Here is a 16,185-nt window from a genome sequence, read left to right on the forward strand (position 1 = left end):
TCAGTTTTTGTCCAGTGTGTGCAGGAGGGCTTCCTGACACAGTATGTAGACAGGCCAACAAGGGGCGAAGCCACATTAGATTTGGTACTGGGTAATGAGCCCGGCCAGGTGTTAGACTTGGAAGTAGGTGAGCACTTTGGTGATAGTGATCACAATTCTGTTATGTTTACTTTAGTGATAGAAAGGGATAGGCGTATAACATTGGGCAAGAGTTACAGCTGGGGAAAGGCAATTACGATGCAATTAGGCAAGATTTAGGAAGCATAGGATGGGGAAGGAAACTGCAGGGGATGGGCACATTAGAAACGTGGAGCTTATTCAAGGAAAAGCTCCTGTGTGTCCTAGTTAAGTATGTACCTGTCAGGCAGGGAGGAAGCTGTACAGGGCGGGAGCCATGGTTTACGAAGGAAGTGGAATCTCTGGTCAAGAGGAAGGCGGCGGCTTATGTTACGATGAAATGTGAAGGCTCAGTTAGGGCGCTTGAGGGTTACAAGGTAGCCAGGAAAGACCTAAAGAGAGAGTTCAGAAGAGCCAGGAGGAGACATGAGAAGTTGTTGGCAGATAGGATCAGGGTAAACTCCAAGGCTTTCTATAGGTATTTAAGGAATAAAAGAATGACGACAGTAAGATTAGGGCCAATCAAGTATAGTTGTGGGAAGTTGTGTGTGGAGTCAGAGGAGATATGGGAAGCACTTAAGGAATATTTTTCGACAGTATTCACTCTAGAAAACGACAATGTTGTCGAGGAGAATACTGGGATACAGGCTACTAGACTAGGTGTGATTGAGGTTCACAAGGAAGAGGTATTAGAAATCCTGCAGAGTGCGAAAATAGATAAGTCCCCTGGGCCGGATGGGATTTATCCTAGGACCCGCTAGGAAGCCAGGAAGGAGATTGCTGAACCTTTGGCATTGATCTTTAAATCGTCATTGTCTACAGGAATAGTGCCAGAAGACTGGAGGATAGCAAATGTGGTTCCCCTGTTCAAGGGGAGTAGGGGCAACCCAGGTAATTATAGACCAATGAGCCTTACTTCAGTTGTTGGTAAAGTGTTGGAAAAGGTTATAAGAGATAGGATTTATAACCATCTAGGAAAAGAATAATTTGATTAGGAATAGTCAGCACGGTTTTGTGAAGGGTAGGTCATGCCTCACAAACCTTATGGAGTTCTTTGAGAAGGTGACCAAAAAGGTAGATGAGAGTAAACTGGTTGATGTGGTGTATATGGATTTCAGCAAAGAGTTCAATAAGGTTTCCCACAGTAGACTATTGTTCAAAATGCGGAAGAATGGGATTGTGGGAGATATAGCAGTTTGGATCAGTAATTGGTTTGCTGAAAGACGAGAGTGTGTGGTGGTTGATGGGAAATGTTCAGCCTGGAGTCCAGTTACCCATGGTGTACCGCAAGGGTCGGTGTTGGGTCCACTGCTGGTCATCATTTTTATAAACTACCTGGATGAGGGCTTAGAAAGGTAGGTTAGTAAATTTGCAGACGACACTAAGGTCGGTGGAGTTGTGGATAGTGACCAAGGATGTTGTAGGTTACAGAGAGACATAGGTAAGCTGCAGAGTTGGGCTGAGAGGTGGCAAATGGAGTTTAATGCGGACAAGTCAGAGTAACCGGAATGCAAAGTACTGAGCTAATGGTAAGATTCTCAGTAGTGTAGATAAGCAGAGAGATCTGTGTGTCCAGGTACACGGATCCTTGAAAGTTGCCACCCAGGTTGACAGGGTTGTTAAGAAGGCATAGAGTGTTTTAGCTTTTATTAATAGAGGGATTGAGTTCCAGAACCATGAGGTTATGCTACAGCTGTACAAAACTCTGGTGCAGCCGCAATTTGAGTATTGTGTACAGTTCTGGTCACCGCATTACAAGAAGGATGTGGAAGCTTTGGAAAGGGTGCAGAGGAGATTTACTAGGATGCTGCCTGGTATGGAGGGAAGGTCTTATGAGGAAAGGCTGAGGGACTTGAGGCTATTTTCGTTAAGAGTGTAGAAGGTTGAGAGGTGACTTAATAGAGACAAATAAGATAATCAGAGGGTTAGATAGGATGGACAGGGAGAGCCTTTTTCCAAGTATGGTGACAGTGAGCATGAGGGGGCATAGCTTTAAATTGAGGGGTGATAGATATAGGACAGATGTCAGAGGTAGTTTCTTTACTCAGAGTAGTAAGGGTATGGAATGCTTTGCCTGGAACAGTGCAACGGTAGTAGATTCGCCAACTTTAAAGTACATTTAAGTCATCTTTGGACAAGCATATGGACGTACATGGAATAGTGTAGGTTAGATGGGCTTCAGATTGATGTGACAGGTCGGCGCAACATCAAGGGCCGAAGGGTCTGTACTGCGCTGTCATGTTCTATAGTCTAAGTCTAAAAGTCCTGTTTTGAAGACCATTAGGCCTGCTGCATCTTATTAGCAATGTTATCAGGTGCCAAATCCAAAACTGGCCAATCAAATACAGTTTGGACTCTCCTTTCAGCATCATTTTTACTCTTTCGGCATGAAAAACTACATTTTAAGTTGGATCTGAAGTCAGCTAAAATAAATTAAAAACTGCTGAAAAACAAATGTTTGCTTCTTACTCCATGAACAGCAATGTATTTAGACACAAGTCAAATTAAAATGACCTTTAGGGGGTCCCTTCATGATAGAGTGTTTTTAAAACATTTTGTTTTATTCATGGTGGGATGTGAATGTCATTGGCTGATCAACGTTTACTGCCTTTCCTGGTTACTCTTGAGAAGGGTGGTGGTGAGTTGTAATTTTGAACCATTGCAGTCCATGTGTGGTAGGTAGACTCAATGCTCTTAGGGAGTCAATTCCAGGATTTTGACCTAGTGACAGCGAAGGGACGGCAATATATTTCCAAGTCAGGATGATGAATGACTTGGAGAACTGCAGGTGGTGAGTTTCCATATACCTGCTGCTCTTGCCCTTCTATATGCAAGTCGTGGATTTGGACTTACACAGCAGCTTTGAATTCCACCATCAGTATTATTTAGGAGGACAAGGGCAGAAAATGAATTAGAACACTACCATTGAGGTTCCCCTCCAAACAATTCACCATTCAAACTTGGAAGTACATTACATTCCCAAGCCTCGTGATCAGTGGCGCCTTCCTCTGTCAAGAGGGAGTAGATCTGGTGTGCTTTCCCCAAAACGATACTCTGTAGTAATAACATACCGTGTTTTACTGACCACATTTATTGCGGTGTCTCACCCAAAATAAATAGTTTGTAGCTCTACCTCCTCCAGCTTAGGAATTAGTTGAGCAAACAGTTGCCTCTGCCCTGATATCTGAGCCAGTACAGTCTTTGTGGGACATCATTGTGTTCTTGTTCCTCAGCTCAAACAGTCTTAGTTCAAACTCCTGTCCAGAAACACACGTCTCGGTGCACGCGCACACACACGTTTGAAATTCTAATTTCTGCTGCTCTGATTTTAATCTCACTACCACAGCTCTGCTTCATTGACTTCAGTTTCAACCTATAAATCAATGGCCCCAATTTGGTACATCTAGCTCATGAAAGGTTCTCCAATTGGTTGTAGTTTCAGAGGGAATACCCCAAATTGTTAAGCTTCTGGATTGGAGGGGGGTGGGGTAAGATAATAACTGGCATCCTTTCTTTATTCAACCATCTTGCTCACTGTTTACCCCTCATTGCAATTTTACCAGCTTTTGATTCCCAACTTGAAGCCCTCAGAATTTCAGCATGCCAAGCTTCCTCTTTGGCAGATTTCCCTACATAGGTTGGTGATGGGAAGGGTTACTTACCGGAGAAACACTGGAGGGGAACCTTCCCCCACCAAAGACACTACTTCCCATTATCCCTTGGCCAAAGGCTTCTCAAAGCCCTGTTTCCCCCACAGCCTCTACTGCAGGCTATCATGCAAATGACAAGCAGGCTGAGGGGACTGCAATACCCTGGGAAATCAATCCCAAGGTTCCCACATGTGCAAGTCTATAATATACAAGTGCCTAGTATATTATAGACTGTTAATCCAGTGATCCAAGTAATGATCTGGGAACCTAGGCTCAAATCCCACCACAGATGAGGAATTTAAATTCAATAAAGACCTGGAAGCGAGGAGTCTGACAATGACTATGAAAGCATTGGCGATTGTTGGAAAAAGCCCATCTGGTTCACTCATTTCCTTCAGAGAAGGGAACTGCTATCCTTACTTGTCTGGACTACATGAGAGCCCAGACCCACAGCAATGTGGTGGATTCTCAACTACTTTCTTAATTAACTCTTAATTGCCCTCATCCCTTGAAAGAATTTCCTTTTAATATTCATTCTTGGCAAATGCCTAGCATCCACACTATTAGAGAGCTCAAATAAGATGGGCAATACATAACCAGAATGAGCACTTGCCAAAACAACTCAATTATGATGTGGCAATTCAAAGAAACGTTCATATGGAGGCCAGAAGTGGACGAGCTGGAGTCCTAGCTGCTGACATTAGACCACATCAGAAATGGGAAAGCTACCTGACAGTTTGCTCCCTCCCCCCCCTAAGATTAAGTAATTCAAATTTAGTCTGTGATCAGGGACAGGAATCTGTGACTGCTAGGCAGTATGGGGACTCTGGATGCAGTGTGCAACTGACCCCTTGGCCCTTCCAATTGTCCAAGAGTTGCAATGTTCTTGCAAGCTGTGTGCATGAGAGGGGGAACTGCATGGAGAATGACTGAACTAAATAGGCCAATTGGGGAGAAAACAGGAACACAGTACTGGCAGGGGACAATGTAATTAGTGGCGGGTGGGTGGGAGGAGACAAACACACAGATTGGAGATTGGATAAAAAATAAAGTGGGACATGCAAAGATGTAGTAAATGAACATTAAAAACACCAAACAGGGTCGAAGGGAGAGAAATGTGAAATAAAGGCTAAATTATTGGTTCTTTGCTTAAATTCATGTAGCATTTTTGTCACAAAATTAAATGATTTAACATCACAAATAAATGTTAATGGGTGTAATCTTATAGCCATTTTGGAATCATGGTTACAAAGGATTAAAGCTGGGAAATAAATATTCCAGGGTCTGTGAAAGGACAGACAGAAAAAGAATAGTTTTGATAGCACAAGCATGATAAGCAATTATCTTGCATTGGATGATGTGGAATCCATACAGCCAGTGGTAAGAAATTACAAGGGAAAGATGACACTGGAAAAGTATTTGCAGAATACCTATCTAACAATACTGTCGGACAGAACAATCGGGAGATAATGAGAGCATATTTTAAAAGTTGCATATTAATCATGGGTGACCTTAATCTTTTTGGGAAAAATCAAACAGTCAGAGGTAACCAAAGGAAGACTTGATAAGTAGTATTTGGGACAGCTCCCTAGAACAAAAAGCTGTGGATCAAACCAGGGATTAGGCAGTTTTAGATCTGAATGTATACTGAGGCAGGTTTAATTCATGCCCTCAGAGTAAAAGATCTCTGAGGAGACAGTGACCACAACATGGTACAATGTAGCATTCAATTTGAGTGTTAACAGCTTGGGTTGGAAACAACTGTACTAAGCTTGAAAAAAGACTGGCTGGTGTGGACTGGGAGAGGTACTTAACAGAAAATATGGATTACGAATAATGATAGACACATTGGAAAATAGTTTAGGACTCAGAAAATACAACCCTGTGAGGAAGGTGAATTTTAGGAAGGGATAAATTAATCAAGCAATGAATATAATGTGGCTAATACTTGTTGTAAGACAGTAGATAGACTGAGCAACCTTTCATCAACATTCTGGAAGTACATCCATAATAAATAATATCAAAATACAAAAACAAAATATTTAATTTTACCAGAGCTCTAGCTTTACACGCCTGCCATCCAGCAGGATTGTAGTGGTCTTGTAGTCAATTCCTGCAAAAGAAAAAACAAACAATTGTACCTTGTGTGTTATTGGACTTCAGCATTGTGCAATTTCTTCACATTGAATTGCAAACACAAAATATGTTTCAAAAATCTGAAAATGTTTTGAATTTTGGTCAGGCCAGTTAGCTATGCCATCCCTATCAGAAGGTTAAAATAAGTCAAGGTTAAAGCAACATTGCCTCCAACTTCTCATTCTGTTGGGGCCTTAGAGGTCCACACGCGCCATCAACTTCCAGAAGCTAAAGTCATGCTTATTAACTGTTTCTCTCTCCATGGATGCTGTCAGACCAGAGTTTCTTTAATAAAATCCTGTTTTTATTTCAAATTTCTAGCATTCACAGTATTTTGCTTTTATTAATGTAAATATTTTTCCTAGTTTCTGAAAGTAAGTTACTTCATTGAAGGATTCCCCTTTAAAATTGTATAATTCATGCAAGCACGCAGACCAGGAAAATCTGCTTGGACTGGTTGAACCAGGAGTACTGCAAAAACAATAGCTAGTCCAGCAGCTTCTCAAGTTTTAGTTTAGTTTAATTCATTGGAGCTCTGAAGTAAATTGCACTGTAGATAAAAGGGGAACCAGAGGTTATATCGCATATAGATTTCCAGAGGCATCTGATAAGGTGTCATGGCAAAGGTTATAGCAAAGTAAAAGTTTGTGATATAACAGATAACATTGGCATGCAAACACAGCAAAAATGAGGAATAATAGCATGCGTCAGGTACAAAAAGCAGAGATTGAGTGAACCCTTATAAGAGTAGGAGTATACTTAAAAGGGAAATCAGGAGGGCAAGAAAATGGTAACGTGAGATAGCTTTGGCAAATGGGTTAAGGAGAATCCAAAGGGTTGTTATAAATACATTAAGGACAAAAGGGTAACTAGGGAGAGAATAGGACCCTTCAAAGATCAGCAAGTCAGCCTAATGTGTGGAACTGCAGGAGATAGGGGAAGATACTAAACAAGTATTTTGCACCAGTGTTTACTGTAGGGAAGGATATGGAAGATACAGAATGTGGGGAAATAGATGGTGACACCTTGAAAAATATCCATATTACACAGGAGGAAGTGCTGGATGCCTTAAAAAGCAGAAAGGTGGATGAATCCCCAGGTCCTGATCAGGTGTACCCTAGAACTCTGTGGGAAGCTAAGGAAGCGATTGCTGGACCCTTCGCAGAGAAGTTTGGATCACTGATAGTCACAGGTGAGGGGCCGGAAGACTGGAGGTTGGCTAACTGGTGCCATTATTTAACAACGGCAGTAAGGAAAAGTCAGGGAGTCTGACATCGGTGGTGGGCAAGATGTTGGAGTGAATCCTGAGGGACAGATTTACATTATTTGGATAGGCAGGGACTGATTAGGGATAGTCAACATTCCTTTGTGCGTACAAAATCATGCCTCAATAACTTGATTGAGTTTTTTGAAGTAGTAACAAAGAGGATTGATGAGGGTACAGCGGTGGATGTGATCTATATGGATTTCGGTAAGGCATTTGCCAAGGTTCCTCTTGGTAGACTGGTCAGCAAGGTTACATCACATGAAATACAGGGAGAACTAGCCATTTGGATCCAGAACTGGCTCTGCGGTAGAAGTCAGAGGGTGGTGGTGGAGGTTGCTTTTCAGACTGGAAGCCTGTGACCAGCGCTGTGCCACAAGGATTGGTGCTGAGTCCACTGCGTTCCGTCATTTATATAAATGATTTGGATGTGAACATAGTTCACGAGCAGTTCGCAGATGACACCAAGATTGTAGGTGTAGTTGACAGCGAAAAAAGGTTACCTCAGAGTACAACAGCATCTTGATCAGATGGGCCAAGGAGTGGCAGATGGAGTTAATTTAAAATATGAGGTGCTGCATTTGGAAAGGCAAATCAGGCCATGACTTAGATATTTAATGGTAAGGTCCTGGGGAGTATTGCTGAACAAAAGAGACCTTGGAGTGCAGGTTCATAGTTCTTTGTAAGTAAAGTCATAGGTAGATAGAATAGTGAAAGCGGCGTTTGATATGCTTTCTTTTATTGGTCAGAGCATGGAGTATAGAAGTTGGGAGGTCATGTTGTACAGGACATTAGTTAAGCCACTTTTGCAATACTGTGGGCAATTCTGGTCTCCCTATCAGAAGGAAGGTGTGAAACTTGAAAGGGTTCAAAGATTTACAAGGATGTTGCCAGGATTGGAGAATTTGAGCTATAGGGAGAGACTGAACAGGCTGGGGCTGTTTTTCCTGGAGCGTCAGAGGTTGAGGGGTGACCTTATAGAGGTTTATAAAATCATTAGGGGCAATTACACCATTTAAAAAGGCATCTGGATGGGTATATGAATAGGAAGAGTTTAGAGGGATGTGGGCTAATTGCTGGCAAATGGGACTAGATTAATTTAGGATATCTGGTCAGCATGGATGAGTTGGACCCAAGGGTCTGTTTCCGTGTTATGACTATGAATGAGGTGACTTGATCAGGTGGATGTTGAAAGGAATTTCTTCTTGTGGGAAAATATAGAACGAGGGCTCATGGTTTAAAAATAAGGGGTGCCTGTTTGAACTCTCAACAGTTGTATCTTTGGAATTTTATTCCTTTAAAAAAAAGGGTAGCAGATGCACAATCTTTAAATATTTTTAAAAGGCAAAGATAGACAGATTCTTAATTACCAAGGAGATGAAAGATTACTATGGATATGCAGAAATGTAGAATTGAGGTTAAAATCAGACCAACCATGATCTAAGACTTGAAAGACGAAGTAGCCTACCCCTGTTCCTCATATGTATGTTCAAAACAAATATGTATCCTCTCATGAAGCACAATTCTTTCAACGTGACAGTTAACAAAAGACCCAGAATATTCTAACAAGTTAGAATTAAGTGTGTAGTTATCAGAGTGTAAACAAAATTCTACAACTTATAGCAAGAAGTGCCCTAAATTGCTGGATAGTTTGCATTCCTCTTCAGTTAACCTCAAAATAACTGGCAGGCAATGCCAATTTTCCCTTGATGGTCAAAAAAATTGACAGTTATTCATACTTCTATGACCTTTGAATTGAAACCGACTGGCAATTAAGTTGCGTGAAGGATAATTATAATCAGTTTACAAATTAAACTGATGGTTGGCAGACAAGTATAAATATGGGAGAATGTAAACTTCACTTTGCAGGATGAATAATAAGTCAATATATTATTTAAAAGGAGATTGCAGAACTCTAGTTCAGCTACTGTGCAAGTACAGCAAGTGATTCAGCAAATGGAAAAAAAGTAGAGACGTTTTATGACTGTGTATGACATTGTGTTACAGTCCAACCCGTTGGACTATAACTTGGTGTCGTGCGATTTTCAATTTCATCTGGAGATGACAATCTGGTTGACTTCACACTTGTTCAACCAGATGCATACAGCTGTGCATCTCAGCCAGTTATTGCAAGTCAGATATCATCAACCGGCAACATGTTGTGCACTGCATAGAAATCAGACAAAAACGCAGGTGGTGATGAAAGCTTTGAAACAAACTAGTCTGGCACACTGCGAATGAATATGCAGCAACAATTTATCAACAGCACCAAAACAAGAAAACTCATATGGAAATCATTCCAAAATAAGAATATACAACTAGAATGGGGTTGAAATAGGCAGCATCTGCAATTGGCAATTTGAACTGCAGTCAGAAGGCTGTTCTACGCATAGGTATGTGTGTGCATACTGTGCCTTAAGCAAAACTGTTTAAAGTAAACTATTTACTTGCGCATGATTGAATGCTAAACTGCTGATTTCTTAACCATTGTAATTGTTGGATTAATTAAGGATACAAGACAAGACTATTAGCCCTACTGTTCACCAACATCCCAGATAACCTCACCGCAATCAACTCACGCTTCCAGAAATGGAACAGCACAAATATCACTTTCCTCAACCACAAAGTACTTGATCAACACAAGTCACTTGCCTACACCCATATAAGTAAAAAAAACTTTGCATAAAAAAGGAGAAAAGCAGACATTTTGCTCATTGTTCTTAAATATAGTGCTATATTTAAGCAGTTAACATACATGATGTTTGAGCTTCAGATCAAAGTGCAAAAATATATTCTGAAGTTATTTTTACATAGAATATGGTCTCCCTCCTATAGGGAGGATGTTGTGAAATTTGAAAAGGTTCAGAAAAGATTTACGAGAATGTTGCCAGGGTTGGAGGTTTGAGCTCCAGGGAGAGGCTGAATAGGGTGGGGCTATTTTCCCTGCAGCATCAGAGACTGAGGGGTGACATTCAGGGTTATAAAATCATGAGGGGCATAGATAGGGTAAATAGACAAGGTCTTTTCCCTGGATTGGGGGAAGTCCAAAACTAGAGGGCATAGGTTAGGATGAGAGGGGAAGATTTAAAAGGGACCCAAGGGGCAACTTTTTCACATAGATGGTGGTGCGTGTATGGAATGAGCTGCCAGAGAAAATGGTGGAGACTGGTACGAATACAACATTTAAAAAGCATGTGGATAGGTACCTGAATAGGAAAGGGGTACATGAATAGGAAAGGTTTGGAGGGATATTGGCCAAATGGGACTAAATTGGGTTAGGATATCTGGCCGGCATGGACAAATTGAACCGAAGAATCTGTTTCCATGCTGTATATCTCTATGATTCTTTAACCTGTTCACACAGTGTCTGAGACACATTGTGGGTGGGATGTGAAGTGGCTCAGGGATCATGACCACTGTAACGTAACACACACACACACACACACACTGAAAATTCCCTTAACTAAAAATAATTAAACTTTGAATGGGTTCAACTTAATAATACTTTGTAGTCTGAAAGATAGAGATCCATGAGGAGGAGGATTGCACGTTCCACAAGGTATAATAGCTCTGGCCTGGTAAAATATCCAAATAGCTATGAGCAACATCTGATTTGTCTGCAAATTAATGTAGAAAACCTTTAGTGTCAAAAAGGATAGACTCATGCCCATTACATTACCATGTTACACAATTTTCAAATCTGTGATAAAACGTACCAAGAAATTTCAACATGCTTTACTGCACACGTTCTTTGATACATGTGCCTAATTTTGTTTTAATGATTGTCTGATATCTAAAGAGTATTTTACTATGGTGCAAGCCACTGACCTCTAACAGAAGCATTGCTTTTGCTCTACCTCAAATAAAGAGAAAAAAGTGAAACTTATGCTTCGCCAATTATGAAAGATCTAGAGTGGAGATGAAAATCATTTCCCCTTGCAAAAATGAGCCAGCCTACAGCTTCTTTGTCCTTAACAACAACCACAATGCCTAGAAGGTCAGTTCTAGGCACTAATTACATTATTGATCCTAAGGAGGACACTGGATACTTTCAATTCTACTTTGTTCGACACAGAAATGGCTTCACTGCTATCAATTCAGAATTCACTGTGCACCTAAAATGGAGAACCAAAGAAGCTTTGTTGTATAAATGAGTTCAGACTGCAAATGTGAAAAGGCCAACAGGTAATAGCAAACGGGGTTTAGAACGAGCTTGACTTGACAATCGAAAAAGGTCACTCTACATTAATGCATCATTCATTTATCTGCATTGTCTACTATGTGAGATGGCCAAGTGGACTTGTAACATTTTCTGTTGGCACTAACAACTGAAAATATCCAATAGGTTTCGGCTTTAGCTTATTGGAAAATAGTTTGCATTGTGTAGGTCAAATATTGAAGCCAAAAACTATTTGGCAGTAACAGTAAATATATAGTTCAAACGCAGACTGTTGACAACAATTCTCAAAAATCAGAATAACTGAAATGTTTCCAGCTGTTTCTTATAAAGCACACTTCAGGATTATAGCATTTGCTTATTTTTGAGATGCGCCTGTAGCTATCTTTTGCATCCTGTTACACATGCTAGGATCAATAAAAGCACTGCATTCATAAACCAAAAAGCTTTATCACGAGGAAGTTGCTTTCTTCACAAATGCATGATGATCTGTTTTTAAGCAGTTACTAATGGCACCATATCCTCAGAAAAAGCAAAAAGTCTATACAGCGACGAGAAATCCTGAACAGCCATATTCCCTGGAGTATACTACTCTTTGTACAATTTTGCTCTACTTATTGAAAAAAGGTCTTTTAAGCTCATATTCTGTCCATAGTTAACTTAGTATAGAATTGCAGGCTAACTTTCACCTATGACAGCAGTGATTCACCTAAAAGCTGTAGTTAATTATATTACAAAATCAATTTTACTTAAACAAATCAGATTTTACTATTTTCATAACACTTTGCACCTCACCTGGCATCGTGAGTTCAACGTAAATTGAAAAGAGCAGAATTAGATCTCTGACAATTAAATTTCTCCAGTTGAACATTACAGAAAACTTCTCTATTTTATTGTAAATGTATAAAAAAAAACTGGTTGATGAAAATAAATGGAGGATTGCTCATCATTCACCACATCATAGCCTGAAGTGGACTTTATTGTTTGACCCAATTTGTGGATTTTCTTTAAAAAATAGCATTATTCACATTGTTAAAATTTATTAAAACACAGCTTACAGCTTATCCGGGGGGCGACGGCAGAGGGGGAGACATTTTGAAAAACTAAAAAAGAATAAATTATCCAAAAAAGGATTTTGTCTTGTAATTATTGACTCACTAGTAAAGCCTAGTACTTTTTTTTTGCAACCTACAAACATCAGGCAATTGCAGTGAGATCAAGCAAAATAAATTTGAACTTCAGGGATTTAATGATTTGATTACTGGCCCTTTAGCCTCTTTTTCCATTTCAAAAAGTGGATCATTAAAAAAAAAAGTCTCCACTGCGACATTCCAAAAATATGCAGGAAATAATCTTGAATTATTAATCCTTTGAATTATTCAATACCATAGGGAGAATGCAATTGAGAACAAAGCAATGCATCGTATACTTACAATTCCATCTACTGTAAGCAATTTAAAAGTTGGTTTACACACAAATTCATCTGGACCAATACTGCTCAACGTACATAGAATTAATAAACATGTTGCATTAAAACACTGGATTCAATTAACTTCCTTTCCTAAATCCTCCTCCAAAAAGTTCATCATTCTATCAGATTGTATGTTCAAGTAGCCTCTCTAACAATATACACAGTCTTCTGTTTAGCTTTCAGGAGTCGTTTACATACAAATTTCATAAGATACTCTCAAATTTTCCTTATTTACATTGAGCTCAGCGTTTTAGCTATCAGCTGCTGTTTTCAATTTCAAGAAAGCCCACAGTCAAGTAACTCAAACATGGAGCTCTCAGCACATTAGATGGCATAATAACTGTATCCCTGCACTTAACTCTTGACCAAACAAAATGATACGTTTGGCAAGCAGCTGGATTTTATCCTCATTTGTTTCTAAAATATACAAACACTGGCTAACAGAACTCTACTAGTTGACCGGCTCCAAATCAGGCAAACAATAACAGGTGTAATTTGATATTCTTTTACAAGTTTGAATTCAATTTTCATGGATAGAATATAGAACTTTTGATTTGTAATGAAAGCTTGGGGTATTGTTCCTTATAAAAAATCTTCACGTCAAACAACTACTATTTATCAAAAGGTGGGAGGAAATTCAAATAGAACATAAACACTAGTATGACTTGTTGGGCTGAATAGCCTATTTCTATGCTGTTAGTGTAGTATTTTAGTTTACATTCTAAGCTAATTCCCCCACTCTCTTCTCTGACCTATCACCTCCATCCCCACTCCCATTCACCTATTGTACTCTATGCTACTTTCTCCCCACCCCCACCTCATTTATCTCTCCACTCTGCAGGCACCTTGCCTCTATTCCTGATGAAGGGCTTTTGCCCGAAACGTCGATTTTCCTGCTCCTCTGATGCTGCCTGACCTGTTGTGCTTTTCCAGCACCACTCTAATCTAGACTAATTCCATGCCAATGCCAGCCTCACCATTCAAGAAAATATACTCACTTATTTAGACCATGTTCTGATATATAGTCTGCATACATTTCTGAAAACCAAGCTTTATCCACATATATTTATCCACAAATTTAAATATTTTCCTCACTTTGGGAAAAGTCCAGGATATCAAATAGCCATCAGATAAAGAATCTTCACAGACCACTACCTACAAAAGCAATGGAAGTTATTATTGTTTGAAGTGAAGTGATCAACAATGCACTAACTTCAATTTCCCTTGCATAAACTAGTAAAGCCAATGAAAAGGTATAGAGTAAAAAGAAAAATTCAAAAAAATAATTATTGTATTATAGTGCTGTTAAAAACAAAACAAATTATGACAGACTACAATTTTAATATACAAGCATCCTGATTTCAACAAAATTAATAGATTTATTCCACTTCCTCTACTATGACTACAGTAAAACCAATTAGTTTCTTTCTTTAAATCCTAAATATCTGTGCCAAACAATTTAGGAAGAATCAACCAAGATTGAGCTCTTAAAATATCCTAGAAAGAATCCAGTACTTACAGTCTACCCACAAGTGCCTCGAGATGGTGATGAGCTACTTGCATCTCTGAATACTGAAACCATGTCAAAATATGAACTAAGTAGATCAAGAAACAGGGAGAAATTCATGCAAGCAAACAGGGCATGGAGGATGAGAAGAAAAAAAAACTGAGGAGTAATTTGGTTTAAAAAAAAGCAGTGAAATTTTTTAAGAGATCAAACACAGAAAAACTTCATTTTTTCATATGCTATTTGTGCCACCTCCAATTCAGCATACACTAGTAGAATCTTCTTCCCATTACTGCAAACAGACCAACTCTTCTGCGATAATAGTCTACGCTTCCAACAGTTCTCGTTTAGCAAACATCTTTCCATGCAAGTTCAAACAATGCTACATCTGCCCATTCATCTTCCTCCTTTTTAACATTTAGGGCTCCAAATACATCTTCCACACGGAAAAGCAACTTACTTCTAACTTAGCACAGTGCATTTGCTACTCATCATATGGTCTTCTCCAAATTGTGGAGACCAAACACGTTTATTTATTCAAATTACTGTTCAACTCAATTCTCAATCCCAATTTAACCTTCTGTCCTGTCTACTATACTGAACTAATTAAACTCTAACATTTGAAGAACAGTATATCATCTTTCTATTAGGCAATTTATTGCCTTAACATCAAGTTGAAGGACTTAAGACCTTACCCAGAGCTCCCTTTATCTCAGACATGTTTTTGCACTGAAGGATAGCTATACCAGAATTACCAGAATTTGAAGAAAGGTGGGTAGATCAATCCAGCCAAATCCTCTCTGCCACATTCTTGGTCAGGCCAAAATTCACAAGATTTGCAAAGCTTCCCCTTCTGATGTTTAATTGTGACCACTTCAGGCTCCTGCCACCACCTTTTGCTTTTTTTGTATGTCATTATTAACTTCATTTTACTTTACATCAGTATCCATTTTAGGAAATAACTCCTGCCCATTATCTAAATCACAGATCTGCCTTTTTCTTTGGCTGTTAACTACAAACATCTTCAGTTCTAAAATGAATGAAGAATACTAACTGGCACAGGTGCTAAATGGACAGACTTCAAACAGATCTAGCAGTTCAAGACTGGGCATCAATGATGCACTATGGGCCATCAACAGCTGCAAAATTGTACTCCAGCACATTATGCAACCTCATTGCCTGGCATGGTGGGTCAAGCTACAGCATGTGGACTGCAGCAGATCACTACCATCTTCTCAAGGTCAACTAGGGACAGGCAATAAATGCTGGTCCAGCCAGTGACACCCACATCCTACAAATGGTTAAAAAAAACTCAACCTAACTTCCATTTGATAATTATTAATAGATCACCAACATATTCCACATGGCTAAAATCAAAGGCAGTGGTAAATCTGCTCTTAATGGAAGGAAGATTATTCCATCTGCTGTAAGGTGGTCAAGATCCATAAAGGAATGAAGGAAATCTTGAAACTGCACTTTCTTGTCCTCGCCAGGATGAAAGTCAAATTAACCAAAAGGACTCTTCTTACATTGTACACAAATCTCTACAGTTACTCATACCACGTGACACAACTCAGCTGTATTCTGACAGAATATGGATTACTCTTGCCTCCTCAACAGTCACCTACCGTTCATTACGATCACACTCATTTATCAAATGTCAACTACAGGCAGCATAGGTCAAAACGCACATATATTCTCACCTATCAAAAAAGATCATTGTGGTTTCACAGATGTGGAGTCAATTTCTGTATGGTGGTTAATAATGACCAAGCTCTTATAAAAGAGCAACTGCACAATCTTGAAAATTTGGAGAACTTTGTTTAATAACGTACACAGACAAACAAGCCCAGTTAAGACTGA

General features: G+C 39.4%; 1 protein-coding gene across 2 annotated transcripts in view; it reads right to left on the bottom strand.

The window, feature by feature from the left end:
* Positions 1–16,185, bottom strand: part of rab40c (RAB40c, member RAS oncogene family) — an 88,710-nt gene that overhangs the window by 28,319 nt on the left and 44,206 nt on the right. For both annotated transcript variants that reach the window (XM_087998024.1, XM_043711126.2), the window contains exon 2: positions 5,820–5,880. In XM_087998024.1, coding sequence (XP_087854150.1) covers positions 5,820–5,880 — 61 coding nt within the window. The remainder of the gene's footprint in view (positions 1–5,819; positions 5,881–16,185) is intronic.

Source organism: Chiloscyllium plagiosum, unplaced genomic scaffold (genome assembly GCF_037043375.1).
Source record: "Chiloscyllium plagiosum isolate Xiang-an unplaced genomic scaffold, Cpla_swu_hap1 HiC_scaffold_20, whole genome shotgun sequence".
NCBI classification, from domain to species: domain Eukaryota; kingdom Metazoa; phylum Chordata; class Chondrichthyes; order Orectolobiformes; family Hemiscylliidae; genus Chiloscyllium; species Chiloscyllium plagiosum.